The 27,962-nt window shown below is 39.0% G+C and overlaps 1 protein-coding gene across 7 annotated transcripts in view; it reads right to left on the bottom strand.

The window, feature by feature from the left end:
* Positions 1-27,547, bottom strand: part of SUCO (SUN domain containing ossification factor) — a 43,157-nt gene extending 15,610 nt beyond the window's left edge. For 2 of the 7 annotated variants that reach the window (XM_065072216.1, XM_065072210.1), the window contains exons 1-12: positions 26,510-26,791; positions 14,403-14,511; positions 12,021-12,122; positions 10,560-10,705; positions 7,162-7,302; positions 6,831-6,981; positions 4,759-4,879; positions 4,398-4,522; positions 3,865-3,932; positions 3,088-3,195; positions 1,880-1,985; positions 16-36 (exon numbers count right to left, since the gene is read on the bottom strand). In XM_065072216.1, coding sequence (XP_064928288.1) covers positions 16-36; positions 1,880-1,985; positions 3,088-3,195; positions 3,865-3,932; positions 4,398-4,522; positions 4,759-4,879; positions 6,831-6,981; positions 7,162-7,302; positions 10,560-10,705; positions 12,021-12,122; positions 14,403-14,511; positions 26,510-26,574 — 1,263 coding nt within the window. In that variant the 5' untranslated portion in view covers positions 26,575-26,791. Of the gene's footprint in view, positions 1-15; positions 37-1,879; positions 1,986-3,087; positions 3,196-3,864; positions 3,933-4,397; positions 4,523-4,758; positions 4,880-6,830; positions 6,982-7,161; positions 7,303-10,559; positions 10,706-12,020; positions 12,123-14,402; positions 14,512-26,509; positions 26,792-27,404 lie in introns of those variants that run through there. The other 5 variants (XM_065072214.1, XM_065072215.1, XM_065072211.1 and 2 more) reach the window with 5 other exon arrangements.
* Positions 27,548-27,962: the final 415 nt, after the last annotated feature.

Genomic DNA, 27,962 nt, shown 5'->3' with positions numbered 1-27,962 from the left:
GAAGAGATTGCTAACCTTTATGTACTTGATGAACATCTGAAGCGAGAGAAAGGAAAAGAGAAAAAAAAAAAGATGTCAGTACAAAGGCTGAACACATGCCGCAGGCAACTACAGAGTTTTGTTGGTTTTAATTCAATACTATATATGCCTAAGAAGACAAGTTAAGAAAGATAAAGTTGCAATACTACTTCATCTGCCCTAGGTAGCAAGATTTCACTTAGTCCTTGTACCTTGCAGACAGAAGGTAACACGCAACAAGTGTTTTATTAATGAACTTAACAAGTTACCCTACTTTTCTAGGCAACATGATTGCAGACAGAAGTGTGTTAAATTTACTAGAGTGTGTTTTTTTTTTCCCCCCCTTTAAGAGCACAGATTACAGGAAGTGATTCAAAAGGAAAAAACTCCCTTTACAGCATGCATTCTATGGACTGCTGCTGCTTCAAGTTCGATATAACACATTTCAATTTATAGAACCGCTACTGGAAAAAAATGTATAGAGAATCTGATGATACATTTAGAAGCTGTAATCATCAGTATTTCTAGTGTGATCTTGACTACACACTGATATTTATTTAATTGAAATTAATTTGCAAGTGTAGAATGCATTTATTAAAACCCTATGTAGACACTACCAATGAAGATCAAGTTAGCTATTCCCATAAAAGCACTCTTACAAAAAAATTCCATTATTTCTGATACAAGTTCATTAAGCCACTTAAAAAATTTAACTTTTCAAAACAGTTTTGGACTCTTCTCTAAACTAGGCACGCTTAGAACTTGCCTACTTTTTGTACTATGATGTAAAAACATCACTAGAACAATCCTTTGAAAAATTTTACCACACTACAATATTCAAGGCAGAACACTGTATCCACCAAGGGATTAAGTGCTGAAACATCCAGCGTAATTTTGGAACGTCAGTGACAAGCAAGATTCCAGCTACCTTAAGGCATTAATTCAGCCAGAAAGCAGAATTAAAAATAAATGAAATCTCTATCCTGTGACTCATGCAGAATTTCTGGGTAGAGGAGTTAGATTTCATAGCTACTTCAAACAATTTATTTTTTTTTTTCGCAAGCACGATAATTGGAAGATAACGCATCACTGGAGAGGACCTAGAAGCTCTGTATTTTATTTAAATTTAAACCTGCCCTACAGCCCAATATTTTCACAAAAGCTTTTATCCCAGTCCAAAGACCACATTATTTATGGAGTTTTATTCTGAGTCTCCTGAGTAAAGATAGCTTGCTGCAAGTTATTTTGAAGGTGGAGAGATCATGGCAAGTGCTCCAGTAGCAGTAAGCCTAAATAACTTGCATGACTTGCAGCCATGACTGAGTAGCTGCCAAACTGCACTTTCAGTCTATCAATGAGAACCAGAATTCAAATGCTTACTCTTTCAGATTGCCTTAAGACCATATAGCAGAATACAACACAAAAATCAAGAAATATCCATATTCTCATCTATGCTCCAGGGAGTGCGTGTATATATATTTGTATATATATATATACAAAGCAGGTACAGCCAAGAGACAAAACAGGCCGATACTTCTAACCTTACCTTCAGAAAACAGTCAAGTCAAACAGAATAGAACGCTGTCTAGATTTTTCTTAATTCAGCTAGCAATTAAGTATGTACTTGGACACAAGGTGCTTCCCAAGACCCCCTCAGTTACCATTATGAGGAAGGCGATGTGTGATTGTGTGACAAGGGTTTAGTACATAGCAAATCGCACTAGGGCCACTAACAAAACTAGTGCAATTAATGGTAAATCATGCTTTGAAAACGTGTCTCTAGATGCTCTGTTATACAGAGTAAGCTCAGCAAACCTCTCCTTTCCTGAGAATCATGGATGCTTTTGCAGCGTGAAATTACCTTAACATATTTTGCATACATCTGTTCATCCAGAGGAAAGCTTTGGACATTTCTCTCATCTCTAGCATGGAAAGTACCTAATTTAATCCATTTGTTTGTTGGATACCTAGAAAAGAAACAATAGAGTCAGCTAACGAAATGCAAGAACCCACTGTTTATAGACACTTGCCAAAGTTTCCCAAAACGCCTTTTCACAGAATACCCCTTTTGGTTTTTTTCAATTGCAAGACAGTAGCAATGTGATTTTATGGAAAGAAGAGTTGCAAGGTAAGGCCAGTCCTAACACAAAACCTCAGCAGTACCTCTCTCAGGCTTATAACAGTGTGCAGGCCCCTGAAGGTTGAAACCCTGTACTTGATCCAATTACTGAAATTCAACTAGCCTACAGTAAAGTTTTTGGAACTGAAGAAGTCACCTCAGACGAACACTGAAGAACATGCTGCACAAGTGACAGGTTGTAATTGTTATTGTAAGCAAGCAGCAAAAAACAATTAGCAAAATAGAGTCTGAAAAAGGCAACAGATCAAGAGTGGAAAATCGGAATCCACACACTTTGAGCGCTGAAGAGGAAAGTAAAGGTTTCTGATACACTCTGCAAATGTCTACTCTTTCACACACCAGAATAAACTGCTCACTCCCAAAAGTACTGGGGGCACAACATTCTCTAAAACAGAAAAGCCACCCTTTAATCAGCCATTCAGCCAATCAGTAGTACTCTTACTACTTCTACTTTCAATAGTGTACTTTTATTTTCTTTTGCAAATAGTTTGCGGGGTTTTTTTGGACAGAGCTAAGCATTGAAGACAGTTTAAGACATGTAAAAATGGTTTGAATGACAAGGGAGGAGAACCCACAACCACAGTGGCATTCTGTTAAAGAATGTTCATTTTATGACCTGCCATCTGCTACCCATCTACTGTATAATTTCTACTGCTTCATTTCTACTTTTCAACAGATTTTTCCTTTTTGCTTTTAAGGTAGGAAAGAAAAAAAACACATAGGAAGCATAGAAAGAACACAAACCGTGTCTTCTAGGACCTCACAGTTACCTTACCACGGAAATAAAAAAGAGCTAGTAACTGGTAATATGCACAAAGAAAACCCACATAATTTCACAATAACAGGCATACAGAGATCATGTTTTATTAAGCCATCCACTTAATAACTATTTCATTTTTCATTCAAAATTGCAAGTTTTGATAACATACCTGTCACTAATAGACACCAGAAAGTCCTTAGGAGTGGAAGAGAATAATTCATGATTTGCAATGTCAAGCTGCTTTACTTGGACTGGTTCACAGAGCTCGATAACAAACCTTGAAGACAAAGAAGAAATTATTAAAAAAAAAAGCAGCACTTTGCCTTCGACAATTACAATCTTCAGTCCTTTACCTTGTTACTGCATCCTTCACTGGGTATTAAAGAAGCCTATAAAAATGCTGTACAATAAGGAGGCATCACTTGTTGCTCCCTTCAAAATCACTATGGCATTTATCTGCCTATCTAGCTTAGTAACTCTAGCTAGCACCTGCAGCTATAAAAGCTTCACCCATCTTGTACTCAAAGGCAAAAGGTCACAGAACTAAAAAATAAGGATAGCAAACATTACTGAAACCACACCTGAAATACCAGTTAGTACATGGTAAGTGCCAGTTATGTGTCCTACAGTTATCTGACAGCTGAGGAAAGAAATCAAAAATCTTTATTTGAACACTCAGTGCTTTCTCTTTTGCAAAATTATAATTATGCAAACCTATAAATACTAAAGTCAATTAAGTTATCCCTTTAAACTTAATTCTTAATACCAGAGACAGAATTCTACGGGGGACAGAGTGTCTATCGCTAAATTTGTGAAAGTTTCTTACACATACATTTCAGGTGGAGACACACCAAGGTCATGTTGGTCCCACAGGATACATACAGTACCCCACTGTGATGGAAACCTATAACCACTCCCGGCACACAAATAAACCTCAGTAACCTACCAGATTTTAGTACTGCAAGGATTTAGCATATAAAGGTCCATGTTTTCCATCAAAATAGCTGAAGTGCTCTGCATAAAGAAGAGAATTAGTATTTTAAATTGTATGGTAGATCCTAATGCAGCAGGCAAGGGTTTTTGCCCTCTCACAAAAAATAAGTTGCTCTTAGTCTAAGTAACTAATATCCAAGTTTCATAACATTCTAAGCAAGATAATACACAAGAGACAGTATGATGTACTCCTTTTGAGTAATCACCGATTATTTACTATGGCAATTATTTACTATTTATTACAACTTTGTTCAATTTCTGTACTCTGCTCCCCTTCCAAGAGATAAACTATGGCAATCCCTCTTAAAACAAGGGACTGATCACAGTACGTTGATTTCTTTGTAAATCAAAAACCACAATTAACCCAAACAAAAATAAAAGATGACTTCAGAAATAAGTGTTCAGTTGTAAATAAACGTACTTTGTACTGCTTATTGTGCAACAGTAAACTGAAATAAGGTACACTAATAATTAGCAAGTGTTTACCTTTGCCTCTGGATTCGCTGCCAGAATTTTGGCACCACACTCTACAGAGGCATAGTTATTTCTGTTTTTCTGGACCTTTTTTGTGGAGTGCTGCCCACCAACAGCAGAAGGGTGCATTGACTGACCTAGGAAGAAGAAAATATTGCTACTATAACAAACCACAAAAAAAACCCCACAGTATTTTCACTTTCAGGGAACTTCTGCTCACTGCTTTTCTATAATAAATGCTATCAATTATGCAGTTCTAGTAGAAAAACAAAGTTCCGGGCTGCATTCCAAATTCTGACAGTTTCACTATTCAAATTTGAGACAAGATGAAAGTGGTCTGTATTTAGACCAAACCAATGAATCCTGAACTTACTCTTCTCTTTCTCTACTTCCATAACTTTCTTCTTCCATTCGTCAAATGTTGGAATGTCTTCAGGGTCCTTTGGAGTCATCACCGACGTAGGGTCAATTTCTCCTGCTTTCTTATAGTCTTTCTGCAAGAGAAAGTCATCAACCATGAATATTTTTCAGTACCAACGATGAAAACAATGATGAACCTGAATGCTTTAAAAAAAAAAATAAATAAAAAGCATGCGCTGATCAAGTCAACAGCAGATGCATCATGTTAAAAACTTAGTGCCAAGGTAAGCTCATAAGCCAGGAAAAACACATGATGATTTCCCCTCAGAATTATAGATTCTTTCACTGCTGGTAATTTTTGTGGCTAAACTAATACATCTGAAGTAAAACATAAGCATTCTGTTTCATAAAACATCTGCTTTTTCTTGAAGATTTTTGTTTTTCCTCCACCCTAAGGAAAAAAGGTTTCCATGTAACAGAAATCTTCAAATAAGAATGTTGGTCGCGTCAGAATTCTAGAGATCCACTAGAGTTTCTGAACATATAAAAAACCAGCAGAATAAGATTTTTTTAAAATGTTCTATTTAGTGTTTAATTATCAAAGAAATAATGCTTTGGACTTGCCTGATAAAGCGTCAACCCTTTTAGGTTAACCATATGCTATACCATTTCAAGTCTCCTCCTTTGTAAAAACACTTTTCCAGCACACCACCAGATATGTGAGAAGCTTTTGCTCAACATTTGAAGTGTAGAGGTTATTTTGTAGACAACATTTTACAGCTAGTTTCTAGAACGACTGCTTTATTGTTTGACATTTTCTCCGCACTTAAAGCAAGAAATCTTTCACATACAGTTCTATAGCTGAAAGTCGTCAAAAGAGAGCCAAACCCATATATTTGGACATAAGTGACAATAAAAATCTTCAGATTACTACACTGCAACAGAACTTTAGATGTAGCATACCTAAAAATACATCCCCAATATAATTAGGAATGAGAGGACCTAAAAAAGGTGTATCTTCTTCTTCCAATAAAGTTCAGAATACAAGATCTTCCTTGGACTATGACAAAAGCGTAAGTCAAAAATCTGACTAAGCAATGCCAAATCATGCTCTTAACTAGGACATCAGACCAACACCATAATTATTTAAATTACAGTCTTTAAAACATAAGATTAAATAAAGAAAACCCTGGATTTTTTTTTTAATCCTGGTTTATACCAATTTGTCCGTAATAAGTTGTTTAGAAGACTTTTCCTAACTGCATGTAGTTATTTTAAGGCACACTGTACTCTGTTCAATAACATTGGAAAAAACTTCACAGTTTTAAAAGAGAGCTATCAAAATTATTGACAGTTTAAATGTGATCCTAAAATGGCAAAAAATGGTATTGCCATGTCCTTGATCATTCTATACTTATTTAAAAACATAACCTTTAGGAAGTGCCTGACAGTAAGAACATAAAAGCAGTCATACAGTTAAGTATAAAAGATGAGTCTGACTAAGCATCCCACTTTAACAGTGGACAAATAAGATATCTAGGAAAGAACAAAAACACGCCACACATTTTTTATTTCCTCCAATTGTCATCTTTGCCTCTAGCCATCTGCTTACTATTTGGGAACTTCAAGACTCAGTCAAGATTCAACACTCAAGACTTCTATAAGTTTACTTGGACTGTGCAAACTCCCCCCTTTAAAATAAATAAGTAAATAAGTAAGTAAATAAATAAATAAAAAATGAGCATCCTGCAGGAAGTCCCAACTTCACTGTTACATAAAGAACATTTCTTCTGGATCCTGCTTCAGATAGTTTTGATTTCCCCAAACCTTGTATTCGAAGAGACTTTGCTCAGAAAAACTGTTCTGTGTCAACAATCAACGTTGCTGCCCTTTTCTCCCATTTTATTATAGCCTTGTTAACACCGCAATATCAAAACCACACACAGTGCTGAAAATGTGAGGGCTGTGCATTCCTACAGTAGCAATCAGAAAACTGATGGATATCACTTATCTTTAACATTGGTGATAACATAACTGAGGACATTAGGCTCCTCCAGGTACTGAGCGGATATCAACTCTGCTTACCTCTTTTTTTAAGTTCTCTGAAGCATTCAAAGCAGATTTTTGCTCATCTGCTCCCTTTTCAGCTGCTGAAACTTTTGAGTCAAACTCTGATTTTGTCTTCTTTCCCTTGCCATGTGAAGATGATATGTTCTCTATATGTTGACCTGCAAGGCTGAAAGTTTTAAGAGTATCAGGACCTATAAAATGATCACATTTTCAATCATACACAACAATAAGCACAGACACAACTATGTAGATAAGCAAGCACATGCAAATATTTGTTGCAAGGCCAAGGCAGAACAGAACAATTACTTTTCAATTATTCAGAAACACAACCTACTTCAATACTCACCTTTCTGGTGGGCTGACAAAAGAGGAAGGCTCACTCTGAGGGTCAGCCTCAAGTGTCCCACCAATATCACAGTCAGGTTCTGACTGCTCAGCTTCACTAGAGCTGACTACAGGGATATCAGCACGGGAATTTTCTATTGCACTGAAGGGAAAGAAATAACATGCTTTTTACCCTTCTGATAACACAAGTAACCCTGCTAATCAACCACATAACTAGAGATATTTGAAAGTTTTTTAAAAAGCAACAGTCTCACAGAAATAATTCATAAAAGAGGAATGAAGTGGGCTATACTTGTAGAACTGCATTCTCAGCTGTACCCATGCAAGAATGGAATTTCCTTTTCCAAACTGTTTGTCTCAGCAAAGGAACACAAAGCTGGCTTCTCATCTCCCATCTCATCTGCAAATGGATCATTTTTCCCATCATCACTAAAAATTAACAGCTTCAGAGTTACCTGACTGCCAGCAATTTTCCTTTTCAAAGGATCAAACATGAGACTGTCCATCATTAAAAGCTCCTAATGCTCCCAAGTCAATGGGCAGCAGTCAGAACAGAACTTGGCTAAAACTAGAGAAGGAAAGCGGTGGCATAACGATACATAGAGCTAACCTGACTTCCTTTCCACTATTTTTTTTTGCTAGTGTAATTAAAAATGAGGTAGTGCAGTAGACATTAACGAAGCTACATCAGCAGCCTGAACTGGCTAATCTGCCTACTGCTCTACTCCCTCTCTCCCAGAAAGGCTGAACACACGCTGCATCAGATAAGTCCTAAGGCAAAAAAACCCAAAAAGAACACCTCCCTGTGCGCTCTTTAGGAATGACAGAATTGGTGGGGAGGAGAAGATGGATAAATAATAACTTTCAGTTGCTAACTTCTGTGACTGTCCTCTCTGCTCCAGTACAGGGATGACTTTCATATTGATCTAGAAGGTTATAAACCAGATCTAAAAGCTTTATTTTGCCTCCTAAATTTCAACATAAGCTTTCTTCGATGTTGGCAGCAAACTAGGTTAATCCAACATCATGATACAGAGCCACCAAAACACAAAACAGCACATCAGAAACTTAAAAAGGCATCTTTTTGGTTCTCTGACTACTACAACTATCAACAGAAGCAGCTGCAACAAACCCAGAGAGCCAATTTTAGCACCTCTCATACGATAAAGTACTCACAGTATAAAACACAAAACTCACAGGTATTCAGACTTTTTGCTATGTAGCAAAATTCAACAAACACTAGGAATACAAGAATTTATTAGCAAACAGGCAGCAGTTTCTTTGAACACCCCACAATGCATATATGTGAGATGCACACAGTTTAACTATGCATGTAATATTTTAGTGACTGAAGGTTGACCACTACACCTAATTTCAAGAAGCTCCACATATTCTTGATTTCAGTGGATAGATGAGAGTGTGAATAATTATCAACTAAACAAAATATGAGAGAAGTATGAACTCATAAATACCCCGATACCAGGGTATACCTGACTGGACTCAAATAACTAATTTTGGCAGAAGGTGGATAACGCAAGCCTAAAAGCTGCAGTGCTCCCTCTCCTTTGGGTACTTTCATTTGTAAGTAGCTTTGCCTTAACTTTTGAAGTGCATTACCAAGCTGACTTCACACGGCAGCTGTCTTTACTTGCACCCAGAAGAGGAACTCAGATTATTTTTCAAGATGTTTTCCCCAGATTAGGCTTGGATAGAAAAGCTACAGTCAGTGCTGTCCTAAAAACAATTAATTACCAAACAAAAATAGTTTGAAATAACATTACTTCCAGGATATTTTGACAAAGTCCTCTTGGAACATCAGACCAGTAACACCTAAGGGAGCTGGACTTTTAAATACTCATTCCCATCAGTGTAACAAACAGGAAAAATGCTGTCTAAAAATTACAAAAGCAATGGAGTCTTTTTAAACATCATGTTTAACTACGGAGTTGGACTACAGCTGGTTTGGATATGACAGTTAATCTGTACATAAAGAGAATATTTAAAGCTAAACTGAAGTTAGAGATAATGTATAAATATGGATCTCTCTTATAATCATTCTAGCCTTTCTTCCCATAAATGGTAATGTCAGAACACTACCAACAAGCATTAACTAACATATCAGGTGCTCCAAAACAAGTTTCTATTTCCATTTATTTCATAGATCAAGCGTTCAGAGCTCACCACTCTAGTATTCCCCAATTTTGACAGAAAGATTACTTTCAACAGTTACAAGAAACCAAGCTGAATGCTCAAAATAAAATCCTGAATCTCATACTAAGACCTGACAAAGGTTAGACTTATAACACATTACACAAACTAATCAGTAGTCAATAAACGCTACAAAAGGAAATGTGCTGAAATTACATTCCAGTTTTGCTTTATAAAAACCACAAATTTGGGAAGCTTGATTTTCAAAGACTTGCAAATTACAGATACTTATGAAGTACCAAAAAGTGCTTAAGCGTTAGCCTTAGCAGACTACACAAGATAAGTCAGCAGACAAGATTTCCAGACCTCTTCTATGCTGAAGAAACTAAATTGGGTAAATTAAAAAAAAAAAAGGACCCTTAAAAAACGCAAAACACCAAAGAGAAGTCTACTTCATTTTAAGTGTGTTGAATTTTTATCTACCAAAATATTAGATCTTTATTAGCAGACAATCAGAAGAATATGTCCCCTTAGCACACATTAAAAAGCCCAGGAGAATTTTGTGAAAGTACCTTGAACTGTATACACATGAACTTCCACACTACAGTTCACATTTGATAGCACAACATTCCACAAGAGAAGGGAAACAAAATGAAGCACGTCAACTCTTGCAGAATGCCTGCAGCAGAGGTAGCTCTGCAATATGCTACTATGTACCAGAATTACAAACTGTCTTGGTTGCACTTAAACTTGCTATTTCATCAAAAGTCTCTTATATCAGAACTTATTTAAGACGCTCTGTTATAAGTCTTGGAAAAAATTTCTGCAAAGTTCTTCATTAACTTAAAGCAGAGGCCACTGCTGAAGCGGCCTTAATGCTTGTTATTACAGATGTGAAAGCACATTTGTGAAGGGCAGAAATCCTAATGGTAAAGACCTGATGACTTTTATAGTACACATTGCCTAGCACATAGGAGACACCAGATTTTTGTGTCAAAGCAGCACCTTAGAGAGTGATAATGGCAACAGTATGACACTTCACTCAAGTACACAACTCAATCCATGCACTGAGGAAGTTATGGCATATTCTATTAACATCAACACCATAAACCGAAGTACAGCAAAAGAATCACGTGGGACAGTCTAGTCTTATCCCTACTACACCTGAAGAGGTAACCCTTTTAACAGCATCAGTGTAAGTGATACTCTCTGAAAGATCAAACCACTAAAATATTAATTTAAAAAGCTTACTCAGGCTGCGAGACTGGAGGTATCTCTGAGGTAGGTGAACTGGAAGTGTTTTCAGTGCTTGCAACTATGCTAGATGAAGCTTCATTTAAATCTGCTGAAGGTGGAGTCTCAACTTCAGGTTGGCTTGCTTCACTCATTTCTGTAGTCTGTGAAAACATTACAGGTGAACATACATTTTCAAAACTTGAACAGGAAAAGCATTCATACAGTAACATCTAGTATGAAGTTTTAACAGTTCAGTAGTTCAGATTTCTGTCATCAGTGAACCTGAAAACCAGATAGAAAAACAGTTAAGAAATAAGTTCTTATTTTCATAAATCTAGGTGGTATTCATTGCTGTTTTGGAACAGTTGAAACAGTCTTCCATAGTCTGCAACATTAGTGTAAAAAATTTGGAGAAGGCACATGAACAGTTTCATCAACCATGCATTTCTATAAAGAGACAGCCAGAAGAAAACATGCTTGAATATTTCAGCAACTGAAAGAAATGATGCTGTGTGTGTGCTTCATTATAATAAAATTTATATTTACTATTTTAATCCTAAGCTTAATTTTGGGGAACGCTTTCCATCTTAATACTCCAATAGAGGTCCAAAATTATTTTAAGTCTATTTCAGGTTGTAACTGAACAAACATAAAAATCGTTTATCACTTCTGAGAGTCTAGTAGTCTTGAGTCTTACTTATCCTAGCCTTCAGTTTTCATAAACCCTTTCACAGCATAATCAAAATAAGGCTAAATCTGGAAGGGTACCTAACCACTGAAACAGGTCAGAATACCTCTTGCAGCAATAGAAAATGCCAACAAACACGAGTCTTGCATCAACAGCTGGACAACTCCAAGTCATCTGACTAAACATTAAGAGGTCTGGAATGTTTTACTATAGAATTACATCTAAACTATGCAATATATATTCAGAAGTGTGTCCTATGTTGTCTTGTAATCTGCAAAACAAATATATCAAATAGATTACTTTTAACAGTGGGCTTTGCAACATTTGATGCCAAGTACTGACTTAATGGTATTAATAGCACATACAACTGAAACACAACCCTTTTTCCATCTTAACAAAGGAAACAGGGAGAAGCCATGAGGGATTAAAGCTAAAATGGACTGCTATGATCCCCAAGTCTGATCTACATGAAAGATCTCAGTGAGAAGATTGTTCTGTTTCTAAAGAGGCTTCCATACCCATAACATTCATTTTTAATTTATCTTGGAAAGCTTTAGTTAGTACCTACAAATATTAAATTACTCTTATTATTACTTATGCACATGGGAAACGCAAGATGTGTTAGCTCACGCATTTTTCTCCCCCATAGGAAACATGAGTCTGACAGCCACCCTGCACTCAAGTGAAATGCGATAGATGATCACTATGAGCTTTAGATAACCAAAATGAAAGACACTGAAATCCAAGAAGCATTTGAAGAGTATATGGAGACAGTGAATAAGTCTTGCCTGGTCAGATTTTGTAAAGTCATCAAGTAGCTCTTCTGTAGGGTAACTCCGTGTACTTGAGTCTGCATGCTCAGACTCCAGTCTGGGACCAGCCTCTTCCCCCTAGTATATTAAAGGTGAAACAACAGTTAGTATGCAGTAACACCGGCCTTGTAGTAAGAGGAGTTACTTTTGGTACAGATTGAGTACTATCTTTACAATAATCAAAATATCAATGAGAAGTTAAGCTACACAAATCTCCAGAGCCACAGCCCACATACACTTAAAATCTCATCTGTATAAAAACAACATCGAGTTCAACTGATTCAGTTAAAACCTCACAGAAAAGACCACTCTAGCACTGTCTTAAGTTGTTAGTGTACTAAGGAAAGTTAATAATTTTGCTATGATTTCCCATGTCAACAAATCCTTCCTATCTCCATGCTGCCCAAAATAGGAGGAAAAAAAAAGATCTTAAGATGACTTGCAACAGACAACCACTAAAAAATAACACTTGGCACATTTCAGTCATAGCAGCCTTATCACCAGAACCAGAATAATTTCACAAGTCTGGTGTAACCTTTAAAAAGCAACTTCATATTTTTACAACTAAAGATTAACAATCAAGTGCAGTAAATTCACAAAGTAGAAAACAACAGACACTTGGCGGGGGGGGCGGGAGTTCTAAAACCACCAGACTGTAGAGCTAACAAAAATTTACTTTCCCCTCAGGCTTTTTTTTTTTTTTTTAAGTTGTGACTACAGCAAATGCAAGTTATTTTTGAGCAATGCTTTGCAGCAAGCAATCTGGTATAAATTTACATGCCACCCATTTTATAAGGGCCATCTAAAATCCTGTGGGCAAGGACCACAAATACTAGCGTTCAGATCCAAAATGGTCTGTTACACTAAACATGATCACATTAATTTGAGAGAGTTCAGGCATACAGTGAAGAGCAGGAAGTACTAATTTGAGCAGGCAAATCTTAAAGACAACAGCTAAGCAACATCTTTGCCCAAATATTATTAGCTCACATCCTACTCCCCAAGATTAAATAGCATCAATGCCTCAAATAGACAACTGACCTAAGGAAAACTGATCAAGGGCCACAAGACTGCTCTTCTGAAGCAGGACAGCTCCAGCAGCCTTGTGAACAGTAATAGACACATGCTTAAGATTTCTCATACACCCAAGAATTTTTTCTTTTATGAGGAATAAAGCACAGTGTATTTCAAATCTTTCGGTTTAACTTGAGAAATCTGCTTAAGTATGCACCATGTTAACAGAACAAAGGGAAGAATGTTACAAAAAATTATGACAATATAGACCAGTGGCTTCCAAGTCTCAAAGCTTACTTGATCTTTCCAGTTTTATTACATCAGCCATTAAACTTGAACAGGACTTTTTTTAGGCAGCCAGAACAACAGGACTGAATTTTATTTGGTCACACAAGCTGACAAAAAGCACAGCTACCCTAGATGTTGAAATGCTTAAGAAACCTACAATCCTACAATATTTAAAGTTTGGGTTTTTTTCTGATCAGGCAGCTCTCCACTTGTATCAACTAAAATGTTCAATACACATTGTCCAGGTTTGATGTGGCATGTAAAGCTTTCTTAGAATGACGATCATGGTTAGCACTACTAAAGGGGAAGATCAATAATATCAATGCTACCCACGCTTATCACAGGACCGATTCTTTACCTGTGAAAACAGGTAAGTGAAATTACCGTGACTTTCTGACATGACTCAACAGCTTGAGAACTCACTATGAAACTGCAATATGCAGAAACTTGTTATATCAGGGTGGGACGATTACACTCAATTTAACCTAACATGCTGAGTAATGTAAATAAGAAAGAGACAGAACCTTGTTTATTAGGATTTCACATATGTATTTTAACTTTATTTTTTATTAAACAGGAGGAAAACAAAGGGATAATTACTGACTTCATAAAACAATTAATCTTAAAGCATCTATTTAGGATAACAATAATTTATGCATTAGGTTTTTAATGCAACACAGATGCAACTGGCATACTGTGGCCCAGACTTATCCAGGCCATCACCTCTTATCATGGTCTCTACAGAGCCACATACTGTCCCTGATGATCATTTCTTCTAACATCTGGCACTCAAATAAAATATCTGAGCCACCATTACCAGTTTTCCTATTTGTTCCTTGCTGCACACAAACTGTCCAGCTGTATTGTGATATAACTGCAACAAACTTGAAGTAAAGGAAAACAAAAATGTGGGAACAAAACATCATGGCTGACAAAACGAGTATATTAAAAATTCTGGCCAAGAAGACTCCATGAATCAAAGCGTATGAATCAATTTTTTTTAATTTAATATCACACCAGACTGAGTAGCTAATTAACATGATTTATTCAGCATACCTTTTCCTGGACATTTTCATCATCATTTGCCAGGGCACAAGCATCACCTGAAGCATATTGCACCGCTGATGAAAGACTGTCTTTACAAAAGACATGCCAAATAGGAAGCCTATTAAAAAAATAAAATAAAAAGAGTCAAAGCCTTGATTTAAAATGAACAACATTTTTAAAATTCCCTTAGTGTTGTGTCTCACCCTTTTTTCAGCTGTTCTCATGAGGTGCCTAAAAAAATACATACAGTCCATAGATAACTTTTCAAAACTACTGGAGGGCTTAACTAATTTGTGTCACCTTCCACTTTGTGACATGATATCACCCCAATAACTGTTTTGCTAATACTTTTCTCTTTTGGAAGTAGTAAATTTGTAGTATGTTTTCTGTTACTAATTTGTTCAGTTACTGCAAGTTAGAAAGAATTTGAATCAATTATATCTTTCCTCAGATAGTAACAGGATATCTTCAGCAATGATTATTACTAAGCAAAAACTAAAGCCACAGATTAAAAAAATAAAGCTTCTTATTCCCCTGTACAGATCATACCTGAGAAAATTCTGCATGGTCAGCAGCATCCAGCACATTTCAAAGAGTTAGAGAAAATAAGTATACTAAACCAAGCGCTGGCTTTAGCTACAACCTCCATAGAGATTTGTTTTGTACTTTCAGTTTCAAGCAGTTTTGCTTCTCAGTAGAAATGGATTTATTTTCACAGAAAAACACCAAACATCTATACAAACACTTGCATCAGAACAGCATCTTTTGTTGCTTATAGCGCATGGCCCCTTCACATCCCGAAAAACATCTGCACAGCAAAACATGAGACTTGGAGTCCCAAAGGCCAGGAAAGGTCTTCATGCAGACTTTGAAGAAGTCCAGCAAAATGCAATGCAAATTGAGCTTTTAGTGGAGTTTCCAACTACACTCAAACATCAGAGTTACCTGCCACTTTAAAGCCAAATACTTTTCCTGGAAATACTGTTTACATGACAGCCAGGTGATCAGTAGGACCCATGTGAATTCACACAGATGTCACTCTACATCCTCAAAAAAGGGCCTCCTCCTCCTCCTAAGAGGAAACAGGGCCATAGCAGATCTTTAAGCATATAAGAAGTCTGGACACAGCGACCTTCTGGCCTAAGTTTTGAAAACTAAAACATAGCCTTAGCAGTCAGTCATAATAGTAAGAATATTAATAGGTCAGAATTCACTTAAACAACCGGGATCAATCTACTGTTTGGAATTTGAATTAACACTTGTCTTTAAAATTTGAAGATCACCATCACTGGCAAGTATAAGCAGCACAGATTCTTCCATCAAGGAACAACCCATGCTGCAATTGACCACAGTCAAGTACTAAATTTTACAAACAATTTGATGCATATATATATATATATATATATATATATACACACACACAGGTGGCACTAATTCTCCAGGTTGCAGGCAATCACAAAATCAGGCTTTTGTTGTAGAGGTGTAAAACTATCGCTCCTTCTCCATGCACATCAGCAGGGAGCATTAGCAAGGCACCACTCACACTACATCCAGGTCTCTCACCACCAGAAGAGCAGAAGACAGCAGACAAGGAACTTGTGGGTCTGACATGCTATTCTGGAGATGTGCAAATAAGGTGCCCTGAGTCTGTCTCAGCCCCACTACATCTCAGTAATTCCTCTTCCCTTTGAAGTAAGAGTTTTCCTCTAAACTAGATGGAAGCCCGCAAGTCAAGCAGAAGCAGCTGCAGTTACTGGAACCTAAGCACTGAATATATGCGTATGAAAGCATTTATAACCTACTGTAGTGGGTACAAAGTCTCACATCTTAGTTAAGTTGAAAATGAGGTGTATGCATTCTCACAGACCTAAAATTCCCATCCCATCATGTAGTTATTTGTTTGTATAAAGTTTTCCATTGAACCTGTCTTATCCTGAGCACAGGATGTACATTTAAAGGACAAAATGAAACATCACCGGACTTTTATGGCCTTATTTCCTAGTTCTCAGTTTGAAAAATTAGTTATGCAAATACTTGGAGTTATTTATTTTTTCTGAAAAGTGGTTTCAATCATTTAATGGATAAATTTCCTCATGCTCTTAATTTCAGTACCTCTGGTCTCTCCAGCGACAACGACTTGATAAAAATACAACAGAAAGACCAAAAATGTTCTGTATAGAACATACTGCAGCTCATTCCACCCCTTTATTATAGATGCAGACAAATATGTTATTTCCCATTTTGCTTACACTAAGGGGGGATCTTCAGTGAGCTGTACAGAGCAACATTAAGTCCCTTAATGCAGAAAAGGAAAGATATCATTGGCTGTGAATCAGCATTTTAAAACACAAGGTCTACTTTCACAGCCACAGAACTACTTTACCACTTGCAGTCACAAAAAAGCCCTTAGCACAAAAAGCATATATTTCTTCCTTTAATATACTGATACTTCTAATGCAATAGATCATGCTTTATTAGAGCACAAATGCAGCTTTTAGAAAAATGCAGTTTGATAGCCCATAGATTTAAGCTACTCCAACATAATCTCTGTCCAATATCCAATTTGCTTATTTTCAGAAATTCCTCTCAGTCTACTCCAACTCAAACATGCTGCCTCAAGTCTCTCAAAAGTCCTCTAAGCAAGGGAGGGGACTGAAAATTCAATTTGTCTATGGGTGCATGCACCCACAGGAGCACCTGAGCCAAGTTAGACCAGCCATTCTGTGAGAAGTCAAATTAATTAGCTTATCAAGATCACGGCTATTTTTTTTCTTTTTTCTTTCAGGATTCTGCATATTCATTGAACAGTCGTCTTTAGCCACAAACTGATAAATTATACATACCATAATAAAAAAATGCCAAGTGGTATAGCACCTCTGCTAAGCATTTCTCTATATGCATAAAGACAACAAACATGAAAACTTAAGTGTTCATTTACAGAGAACAGAATTCCCCTTCAGTTCAGTAAATTTGCACAGTATGTCCAGTGAACACACAGCAGCTTCTGCATCTGTATATATTAATGCACCCTTCCCTTTCTCATGACAAAAGAGTAGCATTTTAATGCTCACTTGAAAGCAAGGAGATCTAATGTCCAAATAATACTGGAGACTGATTAGTCACTAGATATATGGTCTCAGGTACAAGGTATATCTTCAAATGACTTAACAGTGCAGAAATACTCCAAGAGATTGTTCCAAACACATAACCAACACTTAGTGACTTAAATGAAAGCAGAAGTTTTCAATACTTCAAATATAGAAGTTTCAAGTATGACTCAAAATAGCAGCAGCTATTAAACCTCATCAAGAACAAAGAAACTTAAGCATAAGTATTTTAGTATCATCATTAATGTAGTTTAAAAGCCATTGTCTCTAGTACACCATGAATTTTTCAGCTTGATACAAACCCAAAGGCAAAAGCTCGCAAGCCCAGACACAAGAAGTAGGGGAGGAATCTTTACTCTTCACAGGGCAGGCACATACTCTGGTTCTCTACTGAAGCAGAAAGTCTGCTCACCCCTATCTGAGTGGTACAGTACATGTATTGCTACACAAATGAGCTATGGTCTACTGATGACTGTTAGGCTTGTGAAAGGAATGCACTGAAATTCCAAAGTGCAAGTGGTTTTGAAATTGCAGTGTACATTTCATGTGAAAGACCATCCAGTTCTAATTTAGCTCAAACTCCATAAGTAATTATGAAGGAGACTGCAGAAGACTATCACAGATAGTGAAACTATTGATAACTGCTTTGACAAGCACAAAACTCAAGCAGAAAGCAAACAACTGGTAAGAAAATAATCATACACATTACACTTGACGAAAAAAAATCCAAATTAGCAAAACATGAAGAGCAGTTTTTCCACAATTTGATCTTCCCAGAGATAAACCACCTAAGCTATCCTTTCCAAAGACTTCATACAAAAACAACAACACAAGATTCAATTCAAATACATATTCTCTAAGTGATCCAAAGTCTCCCCAAACAAGACCTATTTCTGGACACTGGAGAGTGCAGCAGTTCAAAACAGTTTACAGTTGACACCTGTGAGACAGAATAATTTTAAGCCAAAGGAAAACAGAAGGAAGCTATCATCAGTGTACCAATTACCAAGCTCTCCTTGAACGTGTAGGGAACAGTCTCTCTCCAGGAAGATCACTGACATTTTCTGCATCTCTCGAAGGGCTATATTACCAACAGGTGCGGATGCACCAATGCCAAGCAACTAAGAGGGAGAATTAAGATGTCACCGTCCCTGCCGTGTGACACTTCTCTACTAAAAATATTCACAGGATCAGTTCAGCATACACCTGTGCAAGAGAAGGTGAGCAGATTTTGGACCTAAGGAGCAAACAGCCAGCACAACAGGCCTATGAATGAGGCTTGGTTGTAGCTTGTCTTCTTGATTACAGAATAATTTAGCCTTGGTTAACCAGTTAAAAACCAAAAAAAAAGAGAGAGAGAAGTTGTGAAAGGGTAAGGAAGGCAGGAAAAATATCTTTTGCTTTGAACAGATCATACAGGTCTGTGACTGCTACCACTAGCCTAACTGCCAAAGAGAAAGAAGGCTCTCTAAGAACAAGAGGCTCAGCAGATCCACAACCAGACTTTCAAGTCAGCACTAACCCACCTTCCAGCCACTGGTAATGCAGAAAAAAATGGCAGAAGGCTCATCAGTATCTATCAGCAGCTTATTCAGAAGATGCAGTCACAAAGCTGCCTTGCTGCCCACATGCAGCAAAAAGCGCAAGCTTGGTAAGAGCAAAGCCAGCTTTTCTCAGTGCCATGTTCCAGCATCTGGAAGCAGTGGTACACATGGGAAAACACTGGCCCAGGTTGCCCAGAGAGGTAGGTGGTGGATGTCCCATCCCTGGAGACACTCAAGGTGAGGCTGGATGGGGCTCTGAGCAACCTGATCTGGGTAAAAGTGTCCCTGCTCATGACAGGGGGTCGGACTGGATGAGCTTTGAAGGTCCCTTCCAACCCAAACCATTCTGTGATTCTATAAAAAGGAAGGAACCTTCACCCTTTCCCCAGTAACTTAACAGAATCAGTCTGTCTTTCAGAACACTTCAGGAAGACTGACTTCCATTTAAAAGGGCCTGAATAACAAAGTAAACCTCTCAGAAAATGAAGACTGGGCTTCTACAACAATGACATTATTTCAGCAGTCAGAGGAAGAAAGCTATGTGCAATGCACTGACTACTTTAGCAAAACCTCCAGAGACACAACACTCACTGCTGCATATGCAGTAGAAATAACAGTTGATAAATGCAATGAAGAACCATTAGTCTTGTAAAACGCTGATTAAAAAAAATGACAAAACAAAACAACACACCATTCGCATTTATTACCACAGAAGAGCTGCATGCATTACTAAGATGATTTTTAAATTTCTGATGGATCTTTAAGGGAGGAAAAAGCTGAGGCTAGATCTACAGTTCTAGACAACACAAGAATCCTGCCAGCATGGCACTGATACTCTCTCATTTCCTCCCCCATCCACTAACTTGATTCATGTGCTACAAAAAAAAAAAAACACAAAACAAAACACACACCACAAACAAAAAAACAAAACAAACCCTGAAACTGGAGCTTTTTTGCAAAGCCTTTACCAGCCCTGTTGTATTCTGCAGTTATTCCAGGTTTTTAATATCTTGCCCACTCTTTGCAAAGAATGTGCTCTCCAGACTGCCTAACTGGAATGCAATACAAAAAAGACATTTACGTCACATATTCAGAAGAGCCCAACACAAAGATACTTCCGACAATACTGAATTTCATAGCTTCAGACAATAAGATTTCAACCATCAGTTTAAAGTACTGCTTTCAGCATTTTAAATGCATTATTATGGTGGCACCACATGCTTTATCAGATTCAACTGATTTACTGCCTGAAGGAGTAGTCCTGCACCTCACCTTCAACCACACATTTCTTTGCACCCCTTGATCTGATCTTGAGATTATGGATACATGCCAGTAACTTCTGAGGGAGGGAAGAAAGTTGGCTTTGAGCTACTGTATACTCAGATATAAAAATCCAAGGAGAGGGAGAACATACCATTTATCTATGACTGTCCATTGTTGTCCTAAGTTAAACAACAGAAATTAAGGCCAATGGCTAACAGTGAAAAAACCCTTATTTCTTACAGTGCCACCAATATGACTCTCATCCTTTCCTAGAAAAGGCTGCTGAAATAAGTCACCTTCCCAGCACTGTAACTGTGTATTGTTTTGATGCAGTGCCCACAATAGGCAACAGCCTGTATTAGATGCATGCTGCAAAGTAACACTGAAACATACCTCTTACTCCTCTCTTGGTAGGAGTATCCATGTACCCTATTTCAGGCACTTAAATCAGGACAACTCAAACACCCCAGTCCTCAAAATGTGTCCAACTGGAACACACAGTTCCTAGTGGTTATTGGTAACAGACTTCCCTAATACTGCACTGAAGATTGTAGCTTAAGAGAATCTTCCTACATTTTCAAACTCTAGTTATTATCTTTAATGCAAGAGTTTGGGGAAATGAACATATTCTGGAAAAATACAGTAAGACTTGATACCTACCACAAAGACTACAGGAAATCAGTGGAATAGCCATGAACTGTAATTAAACTTTAAGGCCTTTAGAGTCTGTAGCAATGCCTAATTTACACATCTTTGAAGATTTCCCCTCATTGCTTAAATTCATAAGCTTGTCTACACAGGCACAATATTGCAGGCCTACTAAAGGCAGGCTCAGAATCATCAGCAGCTGCTCTGTACGAACTTCCCATGCTTAAAACTTACTGCAAATGTAACACACAGCTTAACATAGTTCAAAAGAGTGAAATTTTAGCAGAAATTTATTTTACCATGAATTTTGCCTTACATCACTGTAAAGCTGCTATCACTTAACTCCCAGACATTTTATAATGTATTTTTAGACTTCTTACTGTTAAAGGACTTCAATAATAACTTGATTGCCATTCCAAACTTCATACAAGCCAAGAATTTTCCTTTGAGCACATAAGCTAATTTTGAACTCTTGGAACCTTTTATTGATATTCTAAACTAGTTTAAGTCATCTATACCAGTATTCTCCCTTGCCCAAGCAAAAGTTCTTTGCACTAGCTTTGCCATCAGCCTGTTAGACCATTCCAGTATTTTCACCAATAATTACAAGAAAGCTTTTAGACTTGCAGTTCTATATTAGCCTGTTCTCAGCCAAATGGTTTCATACTCAGAATTAATAGCCTCCTCAGGCAAAGGGCTGTTAGCACCTTCAAGTGTTAACTAAAACTTGTTGTACACCCTCCACTTGAAATAAAAACTAAAGTCAATAAAACAAAAAATCCAAAAAGTATTCTGTATAACAGTCACAGTGATAAGAGCATGAAAGTGAAAAAGTAGTAATAGGAAGTTAGAGAAAGACATTTCAGAAAAACTTCAAATTAAGGGCTAAATTAGGGCACATCTCATTGCAACAGGCAGGGTCTTTTACATCAATACAGAAACCTCATAAGGAGGTACATGCCACTTTAGTATACCACTTGCATAACAAATGAACAAATTTGAAGTTTCTAGGACAAAGCTTTTAGAAGATACCACATGAAAGCACCTCACTGATTTTCAAATAATTTTAGAATGTGAATCTTCAATAATTGATTGAGCCAAGAATTTGTTTTGCATAAGACACCAAAGCCCCTGCTTGCATACAGCACCCTCAACTTGAGCAGGATGTAAGCTGGGCATAATCAAATTTGGGTTTGAGTCCAAGTATTCCAAAGCAGGTTTTTTTCCCCAAAGTTAACTATAGAGGAAAGACACTTCCAAACAAGATACTTCACACCTACAAACATACTCTTCATTCTGAAGTCTGATGCTTGGACCAAGCATTCTGATTTTATGAACAGTGCCCACATCATTTCTTCCTGCCATAAAATGCAGACACACAATGCATATTTTACTATCAGCCTTCTGAAGAGATCTAAGTAACTAGATAAGGGGAGAATGACCAGGTCAAATTCTGAGCCCCAGTACACACAAGCTACACTAACAGTACTATGAAGAGCATTAGAGCAGTCTCCGGTAAACATTACACACAACTGAAAAGAGGATTTCTATGGTAAGAGCTTCTCACTCCCCAACTCTACCACTTGACACTGTTCTGTTATTAACAGATATAAGCTCAAGGTTTAAACCTAAAGCCAGCAATAGAGCAAATAATTGTTCAATCAGCAGAACCCCTGGTTCTGCCATCTTTAATCTGGCTAGCATAGCTTTCACTTGTACTGGACAGGAGGAGCTAAATGGATACTAGCTATGTTCTCACACTGCCAACATAGCACTGTTTTTTCAGAGCTCTTCTTGCATTACAGAAGCTCTAAGGAAGCACACCTTCAAAAAGGTAGAATGCTGTAATGCAAACCAAAACTAGAAATATTTTCTTTCATTAAAACACACATAAATCTTCACCTCTAATGTTACAGGGAAGAATACAAAGCAATATCAAAATCTACCCACTTCCAGTGTATTTTTATCTAAGTTTTATTCCTGGTTATACCACTGACCCAAAGTGACCTTTACAATTTTCAGGGTATGCTCTAATGACAGATTCCAGTCAGAGCTACAAGACCATGAGCTTTCCATCAGAAACAGCACATCTCCCTGCTCAGCCACATTGATACAAGCTGATGCAGCATACTCACAATTTAACTACAACTAAAGAATCCTGATGCACACATGCACTTAACCCTCATCTTCCTTTTACTCATAGTTGTAAAACCAAGAATGACAAAAGAGTTCATAAAAGCCAAGGAGATCAGACTGTGCAAAGCACTTTCTGGGACAGAATGAAATACAGAAAAGTTAGTGTATGCACGATTTCTTTATTAAACTCATAGCTAATACTTTGAAAGCACAGCTTATGGCAGGTAAAAGATGACATCAGAACAATTTATAAGGGTTACTCTTCAAACAACTGTCACAGCTAGCATCAATTCAGATAGTTCCAGTACCCCCACAAGCTTCTAAATCCACTTTACTTATTCAGCTCTGTATATTGTCAAACTACAAAGCGTTACAAGTTCTGTAAGTATTTCTTACATTATGATCATCCACACAAAGGAATTAACTGAAGCATAAAAAAAAAAAATCTTTGTAAATTCAGGACAACAGGAGTAATTTGTCATGTATAGTGAAAGCTCCAGTCTGCACAGAGGTGTATTATTTTTAGAGCACTACATTCCTAAGCCTTACCTCCATCAAAAATATTTCTCCAAAACCATGCAGCCATCCCACTCTTTTGAACTACTTGGAACAACCCTGCTGGCGCAGCTTTGTCAGAAAGCTGCATTTGTTCCATGTGTGGTTTGCTTCAGAAAATTGCAAGTGCTTGTACCTCTCTGATCCTGCACTCCACATTGCCCTCATTAAGAGACAGCAGCTAACAAATCCCTCAACTCAGGCTTCTGGCTTTTTTGCACTGTTCCTAATAAATATTTTTAACTTACAGGACAAGATCTTTTTAAACAGTTTCCAGTTAGAAAATTGTCCCATCAATTTTTTACCCACTTGATTTTTACCAACTGATATTTCTCCATTGGACCAACTTCTTCAGGCATGCTTTAAAATGCATGACAGGAGATGATTTTTTTTTTTTTTTTAATCCCATTTTAAGCTTAGTTTCAAAGAAATAAGCAGCTGTCTGTCCAGGAATGAAACAAAATTCAGGTTTGGGGGAAAAAAAAAAAAAAAAAAAAAAGAGGAGTCCAAGTAGCCCCAAGAGTGTTCTTTCAGCAACTCTGCTTTGCCTTGTGTTTCTTCCCCACCTCCCTATCCGTAAGAAAAGAGCTTCTCTCCTACTAACATTACATCCTTGGACGATTACCTTTCACAACAACTAAATTTAAAAAGCCAACATTTGTCACACATGCCAACACTTAGAACACAAAGCCTCCCATTTACCATTTGAAGTTTCTTAACTGCTTATGTGAACAAAGTCGTGTATTTTCTTTTTAGGAAAATGTTACATACATCACAACTTATCACATTTCATAGTCCAGCAACAAGGCAAGAATTAACAGATTTCAAGACTTTCCAATTACAAATGTGACATGGCTACTGAAATTAAAGCAAGCTGCAATGCCATCTTGCAAACAGAATTTTAAATTCTCTAATGTGAATTTATGTTTGGACAACAGAGACTAGAGAACTAGAGCTGTAGCCCTCGCATCATCTACGTTAATCTACTGGCTCTTTAATCAAAAGCACCTAGAGTGAGCAGGGTGAACGCAATCTGAACTTCTCCTTTTTAAATAGCAATAAGTTTGGGATACTCTAGTGCAAGCTGTGAGCTCCATTAAGACACTGCTTGGAAGAGCAATCTCTCTTAAAAAGTAAGAAAAACGTAGCTCAATTTTTCTCCTAAACGCACCCAAAATGAACTCAGAAGCTGTCTGAGCTTTACAGAATAGGAATATTATTTCAAAAAGTTAATTGAACATGGTATGTCTTTATCAATATGGAATAGGCAACTGAACTTTCTTTAACAGTTCAGTTAAAACAGTAAACTAAGAAAATAACAAGAAAAAATTACGTCCGTGTATCATTAAATTAAGAACACCTTTGGTAACAAATTACATCAAGGCAGAAACAGGTTATCAGGCCTCAAGATACAGTAAGAAACAAAATCTGCCTTCCTAATGAGGATCCTAACAAGTAGAACCTTCCACAAGAACAAAAAAAAATCCCAACACAACATAATTTTCCAACAAGTAAAAGAAAAGCTGTCTGGACAGTTACATCAAGTTCACAGTTAACTTACATAGCTAGGAGCTGCTTCTTTTAAAGTTTTGCTAAATGTAAACACAGCAACAGAGTTTCCAAGTACTTTTTAGACTCACTGTATTGTCTCCTGAAAACAATAATGTGATGACACGAACCAAATTTGCTCCACAATTACCCAAACCCAGTAATGCAAGTGTCAGCAGCAGATTTGCATCTGATTCTGTACAGAGACATGTCTGGGCTCCCCTTGTCCATCCAACTAGAATCAACCATGAAACAACCCAGAACTTCAAAACTACTTCAATTTTTTTTCTTTTCTAAACAGACTATTTAAACAATTTAAAGGAAATGTGTTAAAATAATCCACCAGATACACCATTATCTCTAACAACTGCTGCTGTTTCAGTTTCTGATATTTGCAGTTTGCTGGTCAAACTGGCTAGCACTTCTCAAACAGTGAGTCACAGACTTCAAAGGAGGCCAAAGTTCAAGAAGCTTATAACTTACCATATAGAAATATATTCTCCTAATATTTGTGTTTTAATAAAGGTCACAAACTAAGGAAGTTTGAAAACAAAGTAAACAGAAGATACTGGGAAAAGGTAAGGTAACCACCACGAAAAACACTCTGAAAGACATAACCAATGCAAAAAATGAACGGGCTTATTAGCTTTAATTTATCACAACTCCAGTCAGCCACAGAAAATCAGTTTCAAGAATGAGGCATCCTAATCTTTCAGAAAACACAGCCAGAGCTCAGCCTGAAATTAAAAAAGCAAGCCATCCGTCCAGTTAAAAGCACGGAGTGCCAACTAAATACACACAGAAGTCTACAGAGTAACTTGGAACCTCTGGAATTTGAGGACTGACTCTACATCCGACACGGCTTGTTGTCACGAACGCGGTAAATGACTTACTCACAGCAGCGAGAATTACCCTCCCATAAGCTGTTACCTGCCTTTCCCTCCGCGCAACCCCGGGTGCTGCCAGCACATTCACACATTCGTGTTTCGCCAAAAGGAAGCACCTTCTTTCCCCAGCGGCACCGTGTCCACTCCCACCTCCCGCTCCGCGCGTCCCCGACCATCACCTCCCGGCATCCCGACCAAGGCGCTCCCCGCCGGGCTGCAAAAAGCTCCCCAGCCGGGGCAGCAGGGCCGGGCCGAGGTCCCCGTGCTGCCGGGGAGAGCAGGGGCGCAGGGGCTGAGATGGGCCCGGCGGCGGGGTCCGCCGCTGCCCTTCTCCCCGATTGCCCCGCGGAGCAGGACGCTCGCACTCACGAAAGACCTCGGAGGAGCCTTTTCCCTTCTCGAGAGCCCGCGGCGCGGCCGGGACTCACCAGAGCACGGCGCAGAGGAAGAGGCAGGAGCCCAGGGCCAGGAGCCGGCGGGGCCGCTCCCTCATCGTCTCCCCCGTCTACCTGCCGCTGCCGGGCAGAGACGGCGCATCCTCCCCGGCAGAGGGACAGCGGGAAAAGCGCGGGCGGCGGCGGCGTGCACCGCTGAGGAGAAGCGACCGTTGGAGTGGCCCCGACGTAACGCCACACGCGCCGGCGCGAGCGCGGCCGTTACTACCCGCCGAAGCGGGCCCCTCCCCCCCGGCCCTTATCCGTTCACGCGCTGAGCTGGAAGGATACGCGTCACCCTTCCCACCACACCGCCACGCCCCCTCTCCCAGCCGCCACCAATCACCTGCGCAACTGGGGGTGGTCCCGCCTGCCAATCCCGGCTGCCGGAGCAGATTGGCTCCTTCCCTCCAGCACGACAGCGAATCAAGAGAGCGGTATTCTATTTCCCCGCCCCTCCAAGGACCCCTTTGAGATATCCGCGTGAAATGAGCCGTGAAAAGGAATTCGCCATAGTAATAAAAAACGGCTGACAGCAAAATCCGAGGCCGAGGGGCGCGCGGGGAATGCCATTACCTCCGCTGCGAGGGACGTTTTAAGGAACGACCCTCCGAGCTGACAGTTTTTTATTTTTTTTTTCTGATCAGGCATGTCTGCATGCCGCACAGAGCCGAGCGCTGACTGGCGGCGGCTGAGGCCCCCAGCAGACACCCCGCGGCGGAGCGGGCGGGGAACCTCCCTTCACCGGCGGGCGGGGCGCGGGGGCTGCTGGGAGCTGTAGTTCGGAGGGGCGCGCGGGGAACCCGACATTTTGCCGGCGGCCCGGGGGGCCGTGGGTGAACCATCGCAGCCCTTACGGGAGCAGGGCCCTCCCGCAGGAGACTGTTACCTTGCCAATGTAATAGTCCTAGGCAGGATCACTCATCAAAGCAAGTTTTAGTAACGATTTTGCAGGACCGGCGGTTGTGGCTCATGGGAGGCACGCGGAGCAGGGCGAAGAGCCCCGCCGTGTGTCACCCCAATCCCGGCCGCAAGTTCCCTCCCCTGCTCCCCATTGGTTGGTACGCCCCGGTTTGCACACTGCCCGGCACCTGCCTCAGTTTACCTGTCTCCTTCTAACAACCCTCTCCCCTTACCGATTTATTAAAAATATGAATTCCTGGCTCTTCGGCTACCCTTCCCCCTAGCATAACTTTTTAATACAGGCATCAGTTTGCAATCCAGGATTAATTTGAAGACGCTTTGTTCTACATTAAAGATCCGCAGACGGATGAGTCCTCCGCGCGCCCTGCTGGGGTGAGGCGCCCGGCACCCGGCTTGTGAAAACTGCGTTCCTGCCCTAACAGCTCCTTACGCTCCCAGGGCACAGCTGCTGGCGGCCCCGGAGGAGCCGCGGCCCCACGAAGCAGCCCCTGCAGCTGCCGGGGGTTCCCAAATGCTTGCGTTA

Source organism: Columba livia, chromosome 8 (assembly GCF_036013475.1).
Source record: "Columba livia isolate bColLiv1 breed racing homer chromosome 8, bColLiv1.pat.W.v2, whole genome shotgun sequence".
NCBI lineage: Eukaryota > Metazoa > Chordata > Aves > Columbiformes > Columbidae > Columba > Columba livia.
The sequence above is the reverse complement of the archived record's forward strand: the minus strand, read 5'-3'. Positions and strand labels throughout refer to the sequence as shown.